Below are 23774 nucleotides of genomic sequence, written 5' to 3'. Positions count from 1 at the left end.
CCGTAAGACTTTTCCTTCACGTCTCCTCACACACACCTCCTAGCACTCTCTCCGCAAGACTCATGTCTCTTCACACACTCCTCCTAGCACTCTCTCCGCAAGACTCATGTCTCTTCACACACTCCTCCTAGCACTCTCTCAGTAAGTCTTTTCCTTCACGTCTCCTCACACACTCCTCCTAGCACTCTCTCCGTAAGATTTTTCCTTCACGTCTCCTCACACCCACTTCCTAGGACTCTCATTCCTTCCCACAAACTGTGCTCTCATCACACATACTTCCTAGGGTCCTTCTTTCCCCATGTGTCCTCAGACTCTTTTGAACGAAAGAAAAGGAGCAAGCAAAGTGGGGTTTGTAGGAAATCAGGATTCAAAGTCAATTTTAATAAATGTAAACAACAGCAAAGTTCAATATAATTCTCTCTTATACAGCTGAAGACACGAAGTGTATTTCGGCAAGTCTGCCTTCATTTTATATGTTGTAAGATTCACTTCTCAAATTCTTTTGCTCATTCACATCACGTGTCACGTACTGTGACACGTGTCCACACACCTCCTAGGATTCAGCAGGGGAACAGCCAGCATTTTGGGGAGAAAGGCCTCTATCCTAACGTGCATGAGAAGGACTCACTCATGTCTTTTGCAGGAGGTGATGTAGATGGCAGGGTGGGGAGTGGGGGGTGATAGGAGGGAAGAACTCTATTTTTTACTGTCAGTGTAACTCTTTATACAGCATGCTGAGAATATTTTGTCTTTCTGAGAGAGGAACTTTTCTGCAGATGAGAATACGGGGCTCAAGTTTTTGTTTTGTCTTGGTTCTAATTATGCTAACATTCCCTTCCTCAAGTTCTCAGGCTGGGCTCTCCCAGCCACAGTCAGTTCACTCTAAATTTGCTAAATAAAAGATATTAATAATTGTAATGCAGCAGCTGTCAGGGAGCAGAAATACAGCTCTTCTATCTAAAATGCAGTGTTTTGTCTTATTTATCAGATAAATAAGTCTTTAAAGTTTGTGGAATCTTTAACCCCACTAAGGGCAGGATTTTCAAACACCCGCGTGAAAAAGCGACGGTCTGCTACCACAGCCGTTTTGATAGCGAATCTAAAAACCCGAGACAGTCTTACAAAATCGCGCATGCAAATAAGATTGACGGACAGCAGTGAAGACTTCCTACATTTGCATGTGCCCATCACTGAAGGGCACATGTGCAGAAAAATGCCGTAATCCCCCCCCCCCACACACACACACTCTCCTTCTGCACTATTGGACGAATGGAAGGGAGAAGCAATGTTGACTTTTTTCAATCGCGCATAAAATATGCCTTTCTCTCAAAAAAAAAACAAAACCCAAAAACCAACAAACTTATAATTCAGGTAAATCTTGTAATTTGTATTTAATCAAAAGACCCACAGCCAGAAACACACAAGACAAGGGTATCATGCACGCGCTCAAGGTGAAACGTTGGCTTTTAACAAGCGCACATGAATCACGCCTCTCTCTCCAGAACTCAAAAGAAGCGTGATTTTACTACCCTCCACTAAAAATATCTAGATAGAATTTTTTTTTTTTCATTAGTCACAGTCAAAACACAAGTGCTGGCACTTTAACGGCACCCCCAGACCAGTCGCTGCTTTCTGTCGCCAAAATCCGACGCCGCTCTTCAAAAATGCCTCGACGATTTTTAAGAATCCACCGGAATGTTAAAGAGCCCAATTGTATGCCATTACCGGAGGCTGCTAGAAACCGCGCTAAAGACAGAGATAATCCATTTTGATAATCCGCCGCTAAAATGCGTGCAGGCTGAACCGCCGGAAAACTGCTTAGCGACCGCGTTAAAGTTTTGAGAATCTTGCTGTAAGTATGATAGGATGCTCTTAGACACCCATATCCACACTGAAGCATCACCTGTAGGTTTATAACATTTTATTGAAGGAATCAAATGCGTATACAATAATACAATACAATAAGATGTTATATTCACAATACTAATTTTCATACATATTTCTATCATTCCTCCAAAATATATTTCCATATTACCCACCTCTATACATTCACCCCATTCCCATTCCTCCGTTCCTCATCCCCCCTTCTCCATTCCCTCTCCCCCTTATTTATGTTCAAACATTTTATTAAAGGAATAGAGTAAAAATACATATAAATTATACAAAAAGATATTTACAAATAATAAATAATTCACAATTGTTAAAATTCTAATCTATATATTATAAAAACTTCTATCCCATAATCCAGTGGTTCCCAAACCTATCCTGGGGGACCCTCAGCCAGTCAGGTTTTCAAGATATCCCTAATGAATATGCATGAGAGAGATTTGCATATAATGGAAGTGACAGGTATGCAAATCTCTCTCATGCATATTCATTAGGGATATCTTGAAAACCTGACTGGCTGGGGGTCCCCCAGGACAGGTTTGGGAACCACTGCCATAATCAATTCCCCCTCCCCGGATGAAAGCTGACAAAAATAAAGAAAAATAAAGAACTGGAATGTAATTTAAACAACCTTAGCTTCAACATAAATAATTGAGAATTAAACTTCTTGCTCTAGGTCAGGGGTAGGGAACTCCGGTCCTCAAGAGCCGTATTCCAGTCGGGTTTTCAGGATTTCCCCAATGAATATGCATGAGATCTATTTGCATGCACTGCTTTCAATGCATATTCATTGGGGAAATCATGAAAACCCGACTGGAATACGGCTCTCAAGGACTGGAGTTCTCTACCCCTGCTCTAGGTGAAAGGTTTTGAATATACGGAACCCAAACTTCCATAAAAAGACAAGTTTTTCTAGACCAGTGATTCCCAACCCTGTCCTGGAGGAACACCAGGCCAATCGGGTTTTCAGGCTAGCCCTAATGAATATGCATGAGAGAGATTTGCATATGATGGAAGTGATAGGCATGCAAATTTGCTTCATGCATATTCATTAGGGCTAGCCTGAAAACCCAATTGGCCTGGTGTTCCTCCAGGACAGGGTTGGGAACCACTGTTCTAGACCAGTGTTTTTCAACCGCTGTTCCGCGGCACACTAGTGTGCCGCGAGATGTTGCCTGGTGTGCCGCAGGGCCGCCATCAGGGCAGTACTACCAGTCCTGCATTCAGGGGCCCGGAGCCGACAGGGGGCCCGAGGCAGGGGCGCCAGTAGCTCGCCAAGGCAAAGTGAGTCGATCACCCAGGACTCACTTTGTCTTGGCGATCTAATCTATCGAGCCGATAAGTCTTCTTCTCCCCGACGTCAATTCTGCAGTCGGAGAGGAAGTTCGGGCCAGCCAATCGCTGCCTGGCTGGGCGGAACTTCCTCTCCGATTGCAGAATTGACGTCAGGGAGAGCATGCGTCGGCGTCGGCTTTGGGGCCTGTTATCCATTGGTGGGTCCTGTTCCCCGATGGCAGCGGCAGTGGCAGTGGCTTGGGGAATGGCAGGGAGAAAGAAAGAAAGGGGGCAGGCAGGGAAACAGAAGGAAAGAAGAGAAACAGAAAAAAAGAAAGAAAGGTCAGGGAGAGAGGAAGAAAAAGTTGGGGGAGGGAATGAGGTGTGGAGGAGAGAAAGCATACAGGCTGATAGAAGGGAAGAAAGATTGGATGCACAGTCAGAAGAAGAAAATGCAACCAGAAATCACCAGACAAGGTAGGAAAAATGATTTAATTTTAAATTTAGCAAAGTGGAGGCAGTATTACCACAGTTTTCAAAGGAATTTGCCCAAATAACTTAATAGTTAACTGGGTAAATTCCCAGAGATGAAAACTTCCCTTCACTTACTATGCACAGTTCTGAATTTATATCTGCTGTCTATATTTTACAATATGGTCACCTTTTACTAAACCGCAATAGTGGTTTTTAGCGCAGGGAGCCTATGAGCGTCAAGAGCAGCGCTGGGCATTCAGCGCAGCTCCCTGCGCTAAAAACTGCTATTGTGGTTTAATAAAAAGGATGGAGGGTATATTTGTCTGTTTTTGTATGCTATAAAAACCAAATACAGAGAGAGACTGAGAGCTGTTGACGAAGAGCTACGTGTGTGTCTTTCTTCGATTCCAGCCAAACAGGCCCAGGTTTCGCACTGAATAAAGTATTTTATAATTTTTCACTATTCTGTTTACTTAATATTTCATAATAAAGTAATTATAAAATACTTTCTTTGTGTTTATTTGATTCCTATTCAAGAGAATTACTTTATATATAGTCAATATAGGCACAGAGTTACATTTTTTAACATTTTCTAATGATGGTGTGCCTCGTGATTTTTTTCATGAAACAAGTGTGCCTTTGCCCAAAAAAAGGTTGAAAAACACTGTTCTAGACAATCGCCTAACCTCCAAATCTCAAACAAAAGTAAAAAAGCATCACATTTAAACCAAATAAAGCATGAATCTGACAGCACAGGCAGTTGAGAAGTGGATCTTCATCAGAGCTTACTGCAGATGTCACCCTCATTCACATAAAGCAAGATGCAGCTGTCACTCCATACACATAACGCATGAATACAGCACAGACGGCCGAAGAGCAGATTTTCATCACAGCTCAGTGCAGGTGACCTCTCCAATCCACGTAAAGCATGAATACAGCACAAACCGCTGAAGAACAGATCCTCAGAGCTCAATGCAGAGCCCCCCCCCCCCCCAATCCGAATAAAGCAGACATCTGAACAGCAGATCTTCATTATAGCTCAATATAGACCAGGGGTGTCCAATGTCTGTCCTCGAGGGCCGCAGTCCAGTCGGGTTTTCAGGATTTCTCCAATGAATATACATTGAAAGCAGTGCATGCAAATAGATCTCATGCATATTCATTGGGGAAATCCTGAAAACCCGACTGGACTGCGGCCCTCGAGGACCGACATTGGACACCCCTGATATAGACAGTCACCCTAATCCAGGGATCTCAAAATCCCTCCTTGAGGGCTGCAATCCAGTCGGGTTTTCAGGATTTCCCCAATGAATATGCATTGAAAGCAGTGCATGCACATAGATCTCATGCATATTCATTGGGGAAATCCTGAAAACCCAACTGGATTGCGGCCCTTAAGAAGGGACTTTGAGACCCCTGCCCTGCTCATATAACTCATGAGTACAGCACAGACAGCTGACGAGCAGATCTTCATCAGAGCTCAATGCAGAGGGCCCCCAAGTCCACATAATGCAGGGGTGTCCAATGTCGGTCCTCGAGGGCCGCAATCCAGTCGGGTTTTCAGGATTTCCCCAATGAATATGCATGAGATCTATGTGCATTCACTGCTTCAATGCATATTCATTGGGGAAATCCTGAAAACCCGACTGGATTGCGGCCCTCGAGGACCGACATTGGACACCCCTGACATAATGGAAACCTACAGCACAAACAGCTGAAGAACAGATCTTCAGCACAGTTTGATAGCTGATTCCCACTCCATCTCCCTGGGCAGGTCACTTAACCTCCAATTGCCCCCAGGTACAAAATAACTACCAACTACTTTGATTGTAATCACAGAAAGGGCCATATATCAAGTCCCAGCCCCTTTCCTTGTCCAGGTATAAATCATGAAACTGGAACAGACAGTTGAGGATTAGATGTTCATGAGAGGTTGATGAAGTGATCCATGTACAACTTGAACAGAGAGTGGGGGCAGCTGAAGAGTAGATCTTTATTTGAATGTCATGGAGGTGCCACTAATACACTCATGGATACAGCACAGATGGCTGAAAAGCAGTTCATCAAAGCCAAGTTGAGTAGGCTGGGTGCTGGATTTAGACTCTGCATTGCGGATTGCAAGAGTCTTATCACCCAGGCCTTACATGATATAATTCTAGTTATTAGCAAGAGACCATCTAGCTAAGAAATTTCTTTAAACAGCAAAGTCTAAAGCAATTTTTTTTTTGACCTTTAAATCATTCTGCTCAGATCCTCACACTAAAGACAAAGAATTGCAGATTAAAATTGCCCGGAAGGTGACAAAAGTTCTCCAAATCGCCTTTGAAAGATGCCCTTCCGACGATCCGAACGCAGCCAGCCCGGGTTTTCCCGCGTGCCTGCGGACGGGCAGGCGGGGCGTCTTCCGGAAGGGGGCGACAGTCAGCTGACGATCGACGGCTCTGCAACGAGCCGGCGCTGGTAAGTGAGAGGGCAGGGACCGAAAAGAGAGATGAGAGCAAGTGCAGGGCTGGAAATTTCTCCGAAAATTGCATTTGGGAAAGAAATCGAAAATAAGCAGTAAGAGAAGTCGTAAAATGAGCGGCTGCTGTCAGACAGAGGCAGTCCCCGGGTTAAGAACGAGGTACGTTTTATAAAAGCTGTTCTTAAGTCGGATTTGTACGTAACTCAGGACGGGCAGATTTGAAGATTTCTTGCCGCTCTTCCCTCTGCAGCAGGGGTCTCAAAGTCCCTCCTTGAGGGCCGCAATCCATTCGGGTTTTCAGGATTTCCCCAATGAATATGCATGAGATCTATTTGCATGCACTGCTTTCAATGCAGATTCATTGGGGAAATCCTGAAAATCCGACTGGATTCCGGCCTTCGAGGACCGGAGTTGCCCAGCCCTAGACTAGCCATAGCACAGGGATCTCAAAGTCCCTCCTCAAGGGCCACAATCCAATCGGGTTTTCAGGATTTCCCCAATGAATATGCATGAGATCTATGTGCATGCACTGCTTTCAATGCAGATTCATTGGGGAAATCCTGAAAACCCAACTGGATTGTGGCCCTCAAGGAGGGACATTGAGATCCCTGCTCAAAGGCGGTGTTCTTTCAGCCGCGGGGTGCTCGCGGGCACCGGCTCCTGTGTGCGATCGTCCCCTGAACCCTTCCCTCTGATTTCATAGTAACATAGTAGATGACGGCAGATAAAGACCCGAATGGTCCATCCAGTCTGCCCAACCTGATTCAATTTAAATTTTTTCATTTTTTTTCTTCTTAGCTATTTCTGGGCAAGAATCCAAAGCTTTACCCAGTACTGTGCTTGGGTTCCAACTGCCGAAATCTCTGTTAGAACCCAAGCACAGTACCGGGTAAAGCTTTGGATTCTTGCCCAGAAATAGCTAAGAAGAAAAAAATTTAAATTGAATCAGGTTGGGCAGACTGGATGGACCATTCGGGTCTTTATCTGCTGTCATCTACTATGTTACTGTTACTATGACATCAGAGGGAAGGGTTCAGGGGACGATCGCGCGCAGGAGCCGGTGCCCGCAAGCGCCTCGCGGCTGAAAGAACACCGCCTTAGAGGGAAGAGCAGCAAGAAATCTTCAAATCTGCCCGTCCTGAGTTACGTACAAATCCGTCGTCAGAGGGAAGGCTTCCGGATGAGACGCGAAGACAGCACCTGGGGGGGCGGGAGCAGGCCAGAAGGTGAGGCACAGCCTGGAGGGAGGGAGACGACAAAGGTAGGGGTGGGGGAATGAATTGTGTCAGTTTTGAGAAATTATATCTGTTCAGGAAGAAATGCATTTGTTTCTATTTCTCTGGGGGTTGTACTGCATGCAGAGTCTGGCATCTTAGGGTTTTGTTTGTATATATTAGCACTTTTAGTTTGTGCTCCTGTATTTGCATAGGGGTTATCTGCGTTCTGCATGTGTGACCAAGGCCACGTGTTCTGGTAGGAACGAATATTGAGAAACATACAGTGTGCTTTGCATAGTTTAATTATGTGGTTAACCATTATGTGTTGTTAATAAGATTATATTATGTGTGTATATATGAAAAATGAATGGAAAAAATGATATTACAATTACAGCACTCCATCCGTATTCATGGGGCTTAGGTGCAGAGCCAGGCCCGTGAAGTGCGAAAAATCATAAATAATCCACACCCGCCTCCCTCCTGTATCCCCGGATCTTACCTGGTGGTCTAGCGGTGACACGGGACAGGAGCAATCTCCCTGTTATAGTCTCGCGAGACCACAGGAACTCAGCATGGCTCTGCACGGGGCAGGAGTGTAGAAAGATTGCTCCTGCCCTGCGCCACCGCCAGGTAAGGTACGTGCCCCTGGGACGGCTGCTCACCTCCCTCCTCCTCCGACCGACTCCCTCCTTGCCCTGATCCAAGTCCCGGGGCCGTTTTTTTTTTTTTTCGATGCGGGCTGCCAACGAGCGATTCTCAGGGTTGGGGAAAAAAAATTGCGAATGTCGAAACCGCGAATAGGGAGGGGGAAGTTGAATCAGGTTGGGCAGACTGGATGGACCATTCGGGTCTTTATCTGCCGTCATCTACTATGTTACTATGTTACTATGAAGTGTAATTCTTTTATTTCTGCTGGTCCATAGGTGTCAAAAGGTTGAAGAACACTGCTCTAAGGTACAGCAATGCACAACCACACACTATTCTTAATGTGGCCATGCATCATTCATGGATATGCTGCAGGAGAAGCCTAGGAGTCTATGCCACTGGAAATACCGCTCAGTGAAATCAAATGAAGCCACAACCGCATTCTTAAGTAGCAACAGTCCTGAGCTGAGATTGTGATGTCATAATGCCTCATTCCACCAATGCCTAAGAGCCAACTTCATCAGTGATGTCACAAAGGCTTGATTATTCCTACAGGCAGTCCCCGAGTTAAGAACGAGTTATGTTTTTAAAGCTGTTCTTAAGTCAGAACTTGTAGATTTTCAGATTCTTGCTGCTTCCCTCTGCTCCCAGCTGTCAAAAGGGCCAACTGTCCAGTGTTCCCTCTAAGGTACAGCAATGCACGACCACACACTATTCTTAATGTGGCCATGCATCATTCATGGATCTGCTGCAGGAGAAGTGCAGGAATCTCTGCCACTGGAAATACTGCTCAGTGAAATCAGATAAATCCGCACCCATGTTCTTAAGTACACATTGTACTTAAGCTGGGTGTCTGTAACTTGGGAACTGCCTGTAGATAAAATCAAAGGATAAGAGCTCTGCGGATTAAACCGTGACAGCTCAGCACTAACCCTAGACCCAGGGCATTCACTCATCCCCCCCCAAACTGAAATCATGGAGAAAGCAACTTATAGTGTGTGACAGGTGTAATCCCTCAAAAATCAAGGAACCTACATTGCTCCCCAAAAGTATTAAGGGCAGAAAAATAACCAAAAGACAACATGGTTAAAAGGTGAGATAAAGGAAGCTATTATTACCAAAATGATAAAGCGGTGTTCTTCAATGCAATTGCCTGGGGGGGGGGGCAGTGGCGGCTCCTGGAAACATCCTTCTGGCTTTTTCTCCTGCTCTGCTCCTTTACCCAAGCTTACATCAGAAAGGGTGAAGTGGATGGGAGGAAGAGACGTATGCTTGAAGGACAAGACCTTTCTCCGTAGACCAATAGAATGTACAGCATTTATAATCTTCTAATGTAAATTAGGAGAATCTATTAATGACTTCTGAAATAGTAGCGTTTTTTAAAGATTTACCCCCCCCCCACTCTGTTTGCTCCAACAATTTTCCTTGGCTCTTCTCTTCCCAGCTGTGTCCTCTATGGTTAGGGATTCTGGAGAAGACTCTTTTAACAAAGAACCGAAGAAGAGAGGGAAGTCGCACCATGGAGCCAAAGCACGTGGGAATCTCGGAACTTCTTGTGATTATCAGTGCATTGCACTCAGTCTTGGGTGAGTAGCAGTTTTGTCTCTTATGGTGTCAGATGTGAGATTCTGATTCAGCTGATCCGAGTACTGTGCCATTCTTTACAGATTTATTAAATCTGATATACCACAAACTTACAATGCAATCTAATACAATCACATATTGGAAAAGAACTCTGTATGCTAGATAGGAAAGTCCCCACCAACAGCCCATCCAAATACACAATATATAAAACTAAAAAACAAAAACCTCTAAACAACCAATTTGAATGGTGAACCTGGGAAGAAGGCCTGCTGAAATAAATGTGCCTTAAGCTGTTTTTGAAAACTCTTTTCCCGCAAATAAGAAGGCAGAGCATTCCAAAGAATTGGGACTTGATTAAAAAAAAAATTGTTACGTGTATTTCTTAATCGTCAATGGGTTCTCACAGCAAGAACTCTGAAGCGCACTAAAGCAATTAATTTCACAGTCTAATCTAATTTATAATGTGAAAGCGGCGTGCCCTCAGAGTGAGGAGTCAGCGACCGGACTTGGCTGGACCTTATAAACGAGGTTTTCCTGAAGGATATCATCTCATTTCCCTTGAGGCTATCCGGATGAAGACCTAAGCTAAGTGCCGAGTTTTATCCTGGGGATGGCAAATTTCTCTGTTGCCTTTATTGAACGCACAAGTACTGTATATTAAAATCTGTATCACTTATAGTTTGATATATTTGCACACACGTGACGTGCCCGATGATGGTGTGCAGGTGAAGTGGGTTTTCTTATTGCTCACTTACCATTTGCGTTAAGCGCTGGAGTAATTTCTCCTTCTCGCTGACTCTCGCACTGAGGGCACGCCGCTTTCACATTATAAATTAGATTAGACGGTGAAATTAATTGCTTTAGTGCGCTTCAGAGTTCTTGCTGTGAGAACCCATTGACGATTAAGAAATACATGGACAAAAAAAAAATTTGTCTTTGCTTCTGCACGACAGTTACCTTCTGACTCAACAATATCTATAAAGTTCACCTTACAATAAAAATACTAGGTATTACCCTGGACTACAAGTTGATAATCTAATCTAATCTAATCTAAACCTTAAGTTTATATACCGCATCATCTCCATGAGTATGGAGCTCGACACGGTTTACAAGAACTTAAAATAGTAGGTAGAGAGGAAGAAAAAAGGATTACATGAACTTATGTGAAGAAGGGGGGGGGGGGTCCGTAAGTGCTTTTTCATATTGTGGAAGTTGTGCAGGCTAAGATCTTGCTTTGATGCCTCACTCAGCATTTAGAATTCTAGTCCAGTCCTTAGTGCTAAGGGTCATTTCATAAATAATGTACACTATTTTTTTAAAAATTTACATGTTTTATTTTTTTTTTCAAGTTTTTCTTTGCAATCCTTCAATATAGTCTCCCCGTTTTGCAATGACCGTGTCCCAACCCACTGTTTTTGTTCAGTTGCCGGATGGCTCGGGTAACGGCGGAAGAAAGCTCTTCCAGAGATGCAAACTGATGTCCATGCATAGGTTGTTTCAACTTTGGAAAAAGGTCAGGCATTCTTGAATCGCATTGTTGCTATTGGTGAAACGTGGGCCAGACACTTTGAGCCAGAGCTGAAATCAACGAGTGCAGAGCTCCATCTTCCCCACGACCCAAAAAATTTCAACGAGCTCAATCAAAAGTCAAACAAATGATGATTTTTGCTTAGGTTCATGAAGGCATCATCATCACAGACAAAATTCCATATGGAAGAAGTGTCACAGCGGTGCATTCTGTCTTACCGGAAGTCAAACCAAACGAAAACCAAAAAGTGCAGAAACTAGCAATGTTCAAAAAGCTTCTTTTTATTTCTTCAAAAAAAAAAAAGAAGAAGCTAGAAACGCTATCCACATTTGTGTTTCATGGACCAAACACGGGCTGCGTTTCGGTGCAACACCTTCCTCAGGGGTCCAATAAGAGAAGATGTAATAAAGTAGTTTTGCCGCATGAATCTTATGTTCTTATTTACTCTCTCTTTCCTAATAATTCTTATCATTCAGCAGGATTCATGCTGCAACGCCTACCCTTTGCCACATCTGGCTAGCAATGCTACTTGATTACATCTTCTCTTAATGGACTCCCTCCTTATTATACTACTCCATGTTAGAACTTGAGAAGCAATGGCAGTATACTGTAATCTACGCAATAACCGTGCCAAAAGCCGAGGCTAAATCCAATGACACCACCAAGGCCAGATCACCCCCAAATGTAATCAATCTCCTCTCAATCTCGGTACCCTAAATGCTGCTTGTCTCGGATGAAGCAAAGTACTCTCTTTCACAAAATCAGTAAGTTGCTGTACCACTGCTCTTTCTACTAATTTTGCAAATAGTGGTAAAGTCGAAATAGGCCTATAATGCCCTAAGATAAGGGGGGTCAAAACTCAGTTCATTAATACTAGATGCACCACTATGTTTCCAAGTGGCGGGAACCTGGCTGCGCATTAAACTTTGATTGACCATAGACAGCACCAGTGACTGGACAGAAGCAGCCATCTGAGTAGATTATGAAGTCATGCTAGAGAGAGGCAGGGACATAGTGATAACTCTTCCCTCTGCGTCTTCTCTTCCTCCCAAGGTGGGCACCCTTGTGTGCCAATGAACTTCGGACACAGCTCTGTGGTTTGTGTCTGTAATGCCACCTACTGCGACACCTTGGATCCACTCACGGTTCCTGCCCTGGGCAATTACAGCAAGTACGAGAGCAGCCTGGACGGGAAACGCCTGCAGAGCAGTGAAGGAGCAATCCTGAAAGATCACACGTCCACAGGTGCAGGTAAGAGCAGACTGCCAGGGAGACGGTGGAGGCGGGCGCAAGTCGCCACATGTTTACTGTTGGGGGAACGGTGCATTGGGAAAAGGCGTATGCTGTCAGGTCATGCCTGAGAAACTCCCTGACCCTCTACTTGTCCTGTTTGTCTGTTTGATTAGATTGTCAGCTCTACGGAGCAGGGACTGTCTCTTGAACGTTTTAATGTGCAAGCACTATGGAAATGATAACTAGCAGTAAGTGTGGGCATGCGGTTTATGTGGTAAGCATATGCCAGTGAGTTTGTGCTTTTGGGAGGGTTACCAGTCGTGCAGTATTGAGGGTTAAGGATAGCCATAGGCCGCCAGGCATGTGCTACTGGTGATATGTATAAATGGCTTGTGTCGTACGTGCCTTTACTCTTGTGATTTCTTGGACTGCCTACAGAGTCTCTCGCTGAGCTCTGGAACATGTTCCGTTCCTTGCAGGGCTGGTGCTGAAATTGAACACGGCGAAGAAGTATCAGAGGATTAAGGGATTTGGTGGGGCGATGACGGACGCCGCGGCCCTGAACATCCTGACGCTGTCCGAAGCCACACAACGGCACCTGCTAAATTCCTACTTCTCGGAGGAGGGTAAGATGGCTCAGCTGGTGCCTCGTAGCACCCTCTTGTCACCGAGGATTGCTGGTCTGGCTTCTGTTAAATTCAGAACAGAAAATACTGCAGCTTGGATGGAACCATGTAAAGCTTAGCCTGGGAGAGACCTTAGAGCTCATGTAATTAAAACCTTACCTCAAGTTCTAGCTTTTCACCCCCTAAAACTGGAGTCCCACTCCTAGGATCATCCGTGGCCTTGTCTGTAAGCTCTGCCGCTATCCCCGGAGCGTGGGGGCCTGTTCCTTTTCACTGTTCCTTGGGAAAGATATAGCGGCAATAGAAAAGGTTCAAAGAAGAGCGACCAAGATGATAAAGGGAATGGAACTCTTCTCGTATGAGGAAAGACTAAAGAGGCTCTTCAGCTTGGAAAAGAGACGGCTGAGGGGGGGGGGAGATAGGACTGAAGTCTACAAAATCCTGAGTAGTGTAGAATGGGTACAAGTGGATTGATTTTTTTTTTTTTTTTTACTGCATCAATATTTACAAAGACTAGGGGGAGGGACACTTGATGAAGTTACAAAGTAATACTTTTTAAACCAATAGGAGGAAATATTTTTTCACTCGGAGAATAGTTAAGCTCTAGAACGCGTTGCCAGAGGTTGTGGTTAGAGCGGATAACGTAGCTGGTTTTTTTAGAAAGGTTTGGACAATTTCCTGGAGGAAAAGTCCATAGTCTGTTATTAAAGACATGAGGGAAGCCACTGCTTATCTTGGATTGGTAGCATGGAATGTTGTTGCTCTTTGGGATTCCAGAACCCTGCTACTCTTTGGGGTTCTGGAATGTTGCTACTCTTTGGGGTTCTGGAATGTTGCTACTCTTTGGGGTTCTAGAATGTTGCTACTTTTTGGGGTTCTAGAATGTTGCTACTCTTTGAGGTTCTAGAATGTTGCTACTCTTTGAGGTTCTAGAATGTTGCTATTATTTGGGGTTCTGGAATGTTGCTATTCCTTGGGTTTTGGCCAGGTACTAGGGACCTGGATTGGCCACCATGAGAACGGGCTACTGGGCTCGATGGCACCATTGAGCTGACCCTATAAGGCTATGCTTATGTTCTTATTTCATTGTCATGTCATCCTTTCACACAGGCCTTGAGTACAACCTACTCCGGGTTCCCATGGCCAGCTGCGATTTTTCCACCCGGGTTTATACATACGATGACACGTCAGATGACTTTGAACTGAAGAATTTCAGCCTGCAGCTTGAGGACACACTGATGAAAGTAAGTGGGAAGAAGAGAGCAACCTACGAGTGTGAAAACGAATATCCAACCTACGACACTAGCTACGCCAATTCTACTTGCATGAACTGTTCATTTTCCTGGTGAATATAATTTCGGCTATTTTTTTTTTTTTTTTTTTAATGAAGCCCCTTTCGGAATGAAAAATGTCCTTACCTTCAATTTGTTAGAATTGGGTATATGGATCTGTCGCCATCCATTCATCCACCACCTTCCCTCCCATCTATAGACTGCCTGAAATTACTGTTCCAATGGTTGTCACAAAGAGGCTCCCCAGTAGGAGTTCTGCTGGTTGAAAGGCTTTGGCCTGGATTTCCCACATCTCTGCTGCTGTGGATTCATTTTCCTTTCAGATCCCCCTTATCCAGAAGGTGGAAGCAATATCCAGAAAACCTCTCTCTCTGTTTGCCAGCCCTTGGACTTCGCCGTCCTGGTTAAAGACCAATGAATTGCCATACGGCAAAGGTACCTTGAAAGGACAGCCTGGAAACAAGTACCACAAGACCTGGGCCAATTACTTTGTGAGGTGAGGGTGAAGCTCTGGAAGGGAGACACCAGCAGAGATCAGAAATAGAGAATGACACGGGGACAGATTTTTTTTTTCCCCCCGTCTCCGCAGGAACTCAATTTCCCTGTCCCATCCTCCCAAGTTTTGTCACTGTTCCTGTCTCTGCCCCATTCCTGTAAGCTCTGCTTTAACTGCACAAGCCTTAAACACGTATGATTTTAAGAGTTTGAGGCTTGTCCAGATGAGGCCAGAGTTTACAGGAATGGGGCAGGGAGAGGAGAAGGACTCATCAGGACAGGAAAATGAGTTCCCACGGGGAAAAAATGTGTCCCATTGTCATTCTCTAATGTAGAGCCAATGACAAATTAATGTCAAAATGCACCCCTAAGATGAATCCACTCTAATCTACATTATCGATCTTCAAGGAACTTTCATAGGATCCTAAATGAGGATGGTTTACTCATTACAGTGTTCACCCGTGAATTTGCGGTTCGCAGTTTCACTCATTCGCGGTATTATCCGACCGCCTTTTCCTGTACTAAAGTCGGGCTACACCAGTCAGGAGCTGCGTGTACGCGCCAGGCCTGGCTCGGGGAGGCAGCAGGGAGAAAAAGATCGCAAAGGCTACGGCGATCGATTCTCGTAGCCTTTGCGATCGACCATTTGGGCACCCCTGCTCTAAATGATTTGAAAACGGTATCAACGCCGTAGTATCATCTGTATAGATGAACACAGTATAATTAAAACTTCTCGAGTTTATAACCCAAGAAATATAAAAATACATTAAACAGAGAGGGGGATGGGGAGACCTTGTGGGACCCCATATGCAGGCTGCCAGTTGTCTAATATCATAGAGCAGTGTTCTTCAACGACCGGTCCATGGACCGGTGCCGGTCCACAGAAATTTCCTGCCGGTCCACAGGGCCGACATGTGCATCAGGCCCAAAACTGTGTTCTTCAACTGCTGGTCCGCGGTGCGATCGATGCGTTGTTAATAAGATTATGGTAGGTGTATGTATGAAAAATGAATGGAAAAAATAGTTACAATTAGGACTATGGGGGCAGGGTCTGGGGTAGAGATGGGCGGGGTCCGGCCCACGACTTAGCTCAGTGTTCTTCAACCGCCTGTCTGCGGACCGATGCCGGTCCACAAAATAATTCTTTTATTTCTGCCGGTTCATAGGTATAAAAAGGTTGAAGAATACTGTCATAGAGAGCATTTTAACTTTGTAAGATCTATTAAAAAAAACAAAAAAACCACCTAAACAATTTAGCCATATTTCCCTGGCTCTGACCCAAAAACCCACTTAGAAGTTACAGGCCAACATTTAAACTATATCAGTCATAGCCCAATGGGGGAAAAGGTAGATAGGGAGGCCGTGTGTTGGATGTTGGTCTCACCTGGTCCTCAGGGGTAGGAGCTAAAGGTTTTAATGGGTGGGATTTTTTTATTTTTATTAATTTTTTTTTTCATAACAATGACAGATTATTGGGTCGGATTAATCATTTACAATCTCCCTTTCTACAGATTTTTGGATGAATATTCCAAATACAATTTGACGTTCTGGGCTGTGACGGCACAGAATGAGCCGACGTCTGGCCTGATATATGGGTATAAGTTCCAGACCCTGGGCTTCACAGCTGAACACCAGAGAGATTTTATTGCGTTGGATCTCGGCCCAGCCCTGAAAGGCAGTAACCACAGTCGTGTCCAGCTTCTGATTCTCGATGACAACCGTCTGCTGCTCCCCTACTGGGCCAAAGTCGTGAGTTCAGAAAGTCGAGGCACTTTTGCTTCTCCTTTTCATAGTCCTGGGGATTCACAGGGAACATTCAAGTTAGCTACATGTTTAGTTTTACAAAGCCGCAGTAGTACCAGTTCCCCCATGGCAAAGGCATTGAAGCCCATTCAATTCCTGCCTACTTTGGTGCTTTTGCTGGGGGGAAAATCACTACTGTGGCTTTGTAAAAGGAGCCCTAAATATCTAAAAATTCTAAGGAAATTAAGGATAATTCAGAATACAGCTTTTCGATTGATTTTTGGTTTAAAAAAGAACAACCATTTTAGTCCATATTATCGCTTACTTCGGAGGCAAAAGTATTATTCAAATTTTCCTGTATCTGCTTTACGCTGATATCGGGATTGTCTCCAGCTTACCTTTTTCCTCATTTTGTGTTGCATAGACCATCAAGAGAAACTAGAAACGTCTACTTATTTGCTTATCCAAAAATTAAGAGGGAGGGATGTGGGTTGTAGGCTTAGGAGTACCACTTTGGATATTGTCCGAGGAGCATGGGAGACAGACAGAGTTTTTGGGGTTTTTTTTTTTGCTGGTTAATTGAATACCAGTTAACTGAGATTGTAAAACAATCAAATGATAAAATAACAAAAGGAATGTAGAAACACAATGGCAAATAAAGGCCAAATGGCCCATCCAGTCTGCCCATCTGCAGCATCCACTAATAATTTATATATAAAAGGGCTGACATCAATAAAATATGTTTTAGGTGGGGGGAGGGGGTGGGGTCTTTTTGCCTTCTGAAAAATTTGGTCTGTGTTTGTTGTTTTTTGATTTTGGATTGTGTTTTTTGACCAATAAATAGTTTTGAATATAAAATGTTTTATACTAAACATATGAAAACTATCATCATGTTAACATTTTTTTTTTTTTTTTTTAAAGAATGAATTAAAAAAAAACCACTTGGGCCTCTTTTTATGAAGCTGCGTTAGTTTTTTTTAAAATCAGATTGCTCATAGGAATTCTGTAAGCGTCAGAACTGTTACCGCAGGGGTAAGGATTTAATGGGCGAAAAAAAACAACTAACGCAGCTTCATAAAAAGGGGCTGAAGTGGTTTTTTAAAAATTCATTCTCGTATGAGGAAAGACTAAAAAAGGTTAGGGCTCTTCAGCTTGGAAAAGAGACGGTTGGGGGGGAGATAGGATTGAAGTCTACAAAATCCTGAGTGGAGTAGAACGGGGACAAGTGGATCGATTTTTCACTCCGTCAGAAATTGCAAAGACTAGAGGGGACAGTCGATGAAGTTACAGGGAAATACTTTTAAAACCAATAGGAGGACATTATTTTTCACTCGGAGAATAGTGAAGCTCTGGAAGGCGTTGCCAGAGGTTGTGGTAAGAGCGGTTAATGTAGCTGGTTTTAAAAAAGGTTTGGACAGGTTCCTGGAGGAAAAGTCCATAGTATGCTGTTTGCCCTGGGATTGGCGGCATGGAATATTGCTACTGTTTGGGTTTCTGCCAGGTACTTGTGACCTGGATTGGCCTCCATGAACACGGAATACTAGGCCAGATGGATCATTGGACTGACCCAGTAAGGCTACTCCTTATGCTCTTATTTAGAGAGTGTGGCGCAGTGATTAAAGCTCCCCTGAGGTTCTGGGTTCAAACCCCCGCTGCTCCTTGTGACCCTGGGCAAATCACTTAATCCCCCCCCATTGCCCCAGGTACATTAGATCGATTGTGAGCCCTCCGGGACGGACAGGGAAAAATGCTTGAGTACCTGAATAAATTCACGTGAACCGTTCGGAGCTCTCTGGAGAAAAGGAGGCTCAGGGGAGATATGATAGAGACTTTCAAGATCATGAGGGGCATAGAGAAGGTGGATAGGGACAGATTCTTTAGACTGAAGGGGACAGCAAATACGAGGGGACATTCTGAGAAACTGAAGGGAGATAGGTTCAAAACAAATGCAAGGAAGTTTTTTTTCACCCAGAGGGTCGTGGACACTTGGAATGCGCTACCGGAGGAAGTGATCAGGCAGAATACGGTACAAGGATTCAAACAGGGATTGGATGGATTCCTGAGGGATAAAGGGATCGTGGGATACTGAGGGAGGAGCTGGGAGGTAACACAAGTATAGGAAGTAAATCAGGTAATGAGTATAAACTAACCTGGTCGTGCATGTGCAAGACCGGAGGGCTAGGACTTCGATGGGAAGGAAGGACTTAAATGGGAAACCAGGGTGGCAGGGGAGCCCCTTCTGGTGATTCAGACAGGTCTTGACCTGTTTTGGGCCGCCGCGGGAGCGGACTGCTGGGCGGGATGGACCTGTGGTCTGACCCGGCGGAGGCACTGCTTATGTTCTTATGTTCTTAACGGTATATAAGATTGAATGGAGTGAATATTGGAGGTCTAGTTTTAGTCTGACATTGTTCCACTTACGTCTGGTTTCAAATCCTTAATTGAACCCGGCTCCCCAGGGTCTCAGACCACTGCACGGAAGCTGCTAAACCCCTAAGCGCCGTTCTGTCGGGATGCCTGTAAATGCGAGGGGCGTTGACGTGGGGAGGGGCACAGTCAGGGCCACCACTTTTCAAGCACAACGGATGGAATACAGTAAATTGCGGCAGGCGGAAGCCGCAATTACACTCGTCTAAGTGTGCCAAGGGCATCTGAATCTCAGGCGTGCCAGGAGCGGGTTATGCCACAATTCTGTAAAAGAATCTGGTGCCCGGACGCTGCTTGGCATCACCTCCCCACACACTTAGAGAAATTGAAAGGGGACAGGTTTAGAACAAACGCCAGGAAGTACTTTTTCACCCAGAGGGTGGTGGATACGTGGAACGCACTTCCAGAGGCTGTGATAGGCCAGAACCAAGTTACAGGGCTTCAAAGAAGGTTTGGATAGGTTCCTGGAGAACGAGGGAATTGAGGGGTACAGATAAGGATTGAGGTGAGGTTATAGGGATAGGAGTAGAGATAGGTTATAAAAATAGTCAAGGACCACTGCTCAGGCAGTGGGCCCGATGGGCCGCCGCGGGAGCGGACCGCTGGGCGCGATGGACCTCTGGTCTGACTCAGCGGAGGCGACTTCTTATGCTCTTAATACCCCCTTTCCATGCATTAGAAAACATATCTGTACAATACCGAGTGGGTTGGAAAAGGCAGACGTGAATCGCTTGTTCGCTCTTTCTCCAAATACTAGGACTAAGGAAGGGCAGGCGATGAAGCTGCCAAGTAGTAGATTTGAAACAAACTGGAGAAAATATTTTTTCACTCAACGTGCAGTTAAACTCTGGAATTTGTTGCCAGAGCATGTAGTGAAAGCGGCTCTTTGCGTTTGATCGCTGGGTCTTGGGGCTGAGGATTTCTGTGGGAAGAGATTTGATGAGGGTCTCGGGCTACGTCCTTGTTTCACCCCCCTCTTTTGATCTGAAGCTGTCTGTCCACATGTTCATTCTCACTTATACCTGATGGATGAATGTAATAATTTAATTAGATCATAGGTTTCCCTCCTCACCCCCTCCCCATTTCCAGTTTGTACTCGTTTAAGATGGAGGCTGGGGTGCATCCACTAAAACTTAAGGGGGGGGAAGATTTCATGGTGACACCAGGAAATACTTCTTCACCGAACGGGTGATTGATCGATGGAGTGATCTTCCCTGCCAGGTCGTCGAGGCCAGTAGCGTGCTCGACTTCAAGGGACGATGGGACAAGCAGGTGGGAGTACTACAGAGTTATGCTCAATCAATAGATTCTCCAGGGAGGAAGGGTCCTTGAGTGGGCAGACCTGTTGGGCCGTCGGCCCTTTTCTGCCGTCATATTCTATGTTTCTAATCCTTTTTAAGGTCAATAAAACCTGCAGCTGTTGTCCCGGAAGGGCTGTTTGGTTTTGGGGGGGCAGGGGTTCCCCACTTATTTGATAAATCAGTTGTCTATAAAGATGGGGATCAGTGGCAATGTTCCCTCAAGCTGCACTAGGGTCCACCACCATCAAACAGACTATGGCATTTTGCTGGATTGATCGCATGGGGCCAGCAGGAGCAGCACCCAACCACCAGTAAGACCATGGGCTCTAGACTCCCACTCCCTTAGAGGAAGTACTGGTAGTACGTAGTTGGTGCGTGGGGAGGATCCCAATCGGTGGATGCATTTGCACTACACAACAGATGACTTTACTAATCGAAAATCCCCCCCTCTTCTCTCTCCTCAGGTGCTGAGTGACTTACAGGCGGCCCAGTATATCAATGGCATTGGTGTTCACTGGTATTTCGACAGCTTGACTCCAAGTGACGTGACCTTGGGAAACACCCATCACCAATACCCAGATTACTTCCTCATTGCCACAGAGGCCAGCATAGGTTTCCTGCCCTGGGAGAAGGGGGTTCGCCTGGGCTGCTGGAACAGGGGCACCCAGTACAGCCACAGTATCATCCAAGTAAGCTGCCCTGGACACAGGTTGTGGCAACATGGGGCTAACTTCCTACCTGACTTTGGACATAAATGTTTCCTACTATAATTTGTTTCTGTGCATCAATGTCTGCTTATCATCGAGATTCTTTTTGAGGCTGGAACTGGGCTGGAGGTATAAGAAGGAATGAAGAGGGGATCCCTGGTGTAATAAAAGTAATTCTTTTATTTCAAAAAATCCTAAAAATGCCCGACGTGGGCAAAATTCTATTTGTAGAGTGTCACAACCACAAACTTTAACAAAAGCGAGCTAATGATCGGCAGATTATGCTGCAGGTACTTTAAGAAGTTGACTACAGAGTGTGTTTTTGTTACGAATGTGTGACAGCGACACTTGACAAACTGAATTTTGCCTCTACACAGCAGTGGTCTCAAACCACATGCGGCCCGCCAGGTCCTATTTTGAGGCCCTCGGTATGTTTATCATAATCACAAAAGTAAAATAAAACAGTTTCTTGATCGTATGTCTCTTTAGCTATAAATGACAATATTATTATTAAGACTTAGCCAAAAGGAAAGATTTAGAAACTATAAAGAATTTTAGCTCATGCAAAATTGTCATTTCTTTAATAAGACATTAACTATTTTTTCTGCGGCCCTCCAAGTACTGACAAATCCCAAAATGTGGCCCTGCAAAGGGTTTGAGTTGGAGACCACTGGCTTAACTGTAACTATGACATCCTGTTTGTCTTTGGGAAGCAGAGCTGAGATTGTGATGTCATAATGCCTCATTCCACCAATAAGAGCCAACCTCATCAGTGATGTCACAATGGCCCTCCAACCCAGCCAGCAGATTAACTGTTTCCCTTAACTCAGTGGTCTCAAACTTGCGGCCCGCCAGGTCCTATTTTGAGGCCCTCGGTAAGTTTATCATAATCCCAAAAGTAAAATAAAACCGTTTCTTGATCGTATGTCTCTTTAGCTATAAATGACAATATTATTATTAAGACTTAGCCAAAAGGAAAGATTTATAGACTATAAAGAGTTTTACCTCATGCAAAATTGTCATTTCTTTAATAAGACATTAGCTATTTTTTCTGAGGCCTTCCAAGTACCTCCAAATCCAAAATGTGGCCCTGCAAAGGGTTGGAGTTGGAGACCACTTTTCTACAGGGACTGCGCAGCTCACTTACGCTATTACCAGAAGTCAGTTTGTGCTCATTCTCTACTGCTGGCAGAGTAGCGTAAACCCATCCGTCTGTGCCAGTCAGGAGGGACACTCAACTACAGTAGAATCTGTTATCCGGCACCCATGGGGATTGGTATTTTGGATAGACAGCGTTTCTGTAGCGTTGATTGGTTAAAACCTACAAGCAGAAGCTCTAGTTGTATACATGGAGTGTTGAGGAATGTTCCCCTCCAGCGGTAGCACTTATTGACAAAAGTCTGTCCCCATAACATGGAGCTGGGAGGAATTAATGGGGTGGTGGTCAGCGGCTGCAGTGAATAAATTAGCAAACTGTGCCGTAGGGATCCGAGTCCTGTGGCAAGAACAAAAGACCTACCAGCCGTGGCCGCCCTGACGAACAAATCAGCAGCACCCTGTGCCATGATTGTGCCCACAGGGGGGGATGGAAGGGAATAATGAAAAGAAGGAAGTGAGAGAGAGTGGAAAAGGGAAGGTAACCCTTCAACAGCTGCCACTCATCCCTGCAGAATTCCCCCTTCCCCACACTGGCATGCCTGAGGCTCCGGATGGAGGGAGAACAAAGCGCTGACATGTTGGATTTTGTATCGAAACAGTTGCATGCACTTGTGCGTTCAGTGTGTGTCTGTATTATTGGCACTAGACTTCTCTCTCCCTGAAGAGCCTTTTCTCCGCTCTCATGGCTGCAGGATTTGAACCAGTATGTTGTGGGTTGGACTGACTGGAACCTAGCGCTGAACCTGAAGGGAGGTCCCAACTGGGTGGAGAACTTTGCAGACAGTCCCATTATCATCGATGTGACCAAGGACCTGTTCTATAAGCAGCCTATGTTTTACCACATAGCCCACTTCAGGTGAAAACAGAGGCTTTATTTTATGCTACTCCCCCCCCCCCCCCCCTCCGGCCACCTCCCTGGTAATAATCCTCTTCCCTCTTCCTGTGTTTGAGCAGCAAGTTCATCGTGGAAGGCTCTCGGCGTGTTGGACTGGAGGTCAGTGCAGAGAACGAGCTGGAGTCTATAGCCTTCCTGCGCCCAGACGGGGTGGCAGTGCTGGTGACCCTAAACAGGTGAGTGTCTTGGGGGATCTGGCTATGGCAGGGTTCAGCTGCTGCTTTAATCGAATGAAGCGGGCTAGGGGGGAGGTGTGATGTTTTTGCAGGATGCTTTCCCTAGAAACAATCTCTCCTTTCCCTCGCTCGTTTGCCTTTCTTTAATCTCTCTCTTGTCCCGCTTTGCACTAGGACCCCGGAGAATATCACCTTTGAAATTTCTGACCCAGAGCTGGGGCACATTCAGGCCACGTCACCTGCCAACTCAATCCAGACATATCTGTGGAAGCGAGCGTGAGCCCTGGAAGCCGTGGAGAGTCGACAGGGCAAATGAGAGATCCCCCATCTGCCACCCAAAGAATGTGGAGCTTTGTGAATTGCACGGTGCAGTTGTGTCACGAGAAGCAGGGCAGAGGCGTGACTATTGCACACCTTACTAGGACCACATTTACTAACTAGCCAGGGGAACCAGACTTTTTACCTCTCTTTCCTGTGTTTTGCACATTTCAAAAGCGGCTGTACCAGTAGTAAAGTGGCCCAGTCTAGCTCCTCTGACTGCAGTGTGCTGATCTGATTTTTTTTTTTTTTTTTAAACAACTACTTATCCCCTTGTTCCATTTCTTTCTGTTTCCTAGAGTGGGAGGAAGGTTCAGAGATAGAACTGT

At 45.1% G+C, this 23774-nt stretch overlaps 1 protein-coding gene across 3 annotated transcripts; it reads left to right on the top strand.

Moving 5' to 3' along the window:
• GBA (glucosylceramidase beta) lies at window positions 1–23664 on the top strand. 3 transcript variants are annotated; one of them, XM_033924385.1, is made up of 13 exons: window positions 1–646; window positions 5887–6096; window positions 8241–8271; window positions 9407–9548; window positions 12128–12325; window positions 12787–12933; window positions 14044–14177; window positions 14549–14721; window positions 16232–16469; window positions 20656–20880; window positions 22749–22912; window positions 23011–23127; window positions 23302–23664. In XM_033924385.1, exons 2-13 carry the CDS (start codon window positions 5966–5968, stop codon window positions 23405–23407), a joined length of 1806 nt encoding a protein of 601 aa, XP_033780276.1. In that variant the 5' UTR covers window positions 1–646; window positions 5887–5965; the 3' UTR covers window positions 23408–23664. The 3 variants fall into 3 exon arrangements, with proteins under 3 accessions (XP_033780276.1, XP_033780277.1, XP_033780278.1); XM_033924386.1 differs by lacking the exons at window positions 1–646; window positions 5887–6096 and adding an exon at window positions 6105–6259; XM_033924387.1 differs by lacking the exons at window positions 1–646; window positions 5887–6096; window positions 8241–8271 and adding an exon at window positions 6123–6259.
• The last annotated feature ends 110 nt before the right edge of the window (window positions 23665–23774 follow it).

Source organism: Geotrypetes seraphini, chromosome 16 (genome assembly GCF_902459505.1).
Source record: "Geotrypetes seraphini chromosome 16, aGeoSer1.1, whole genome shotgun sequence".
Classification (NCBI taxonomy): domain Eukaryota; kingdom Metazoa; phylum Chordata; class Amphibia; order Gymnophiona; family Dermophiidae; genus Geotrypetes; species Geotrypetes seraphini.
The sequence above is the reverse complement of the archived record's forward strand: the minus strand, read 5'-3'. Positions and strand labels throughout refer to the sequence as shown.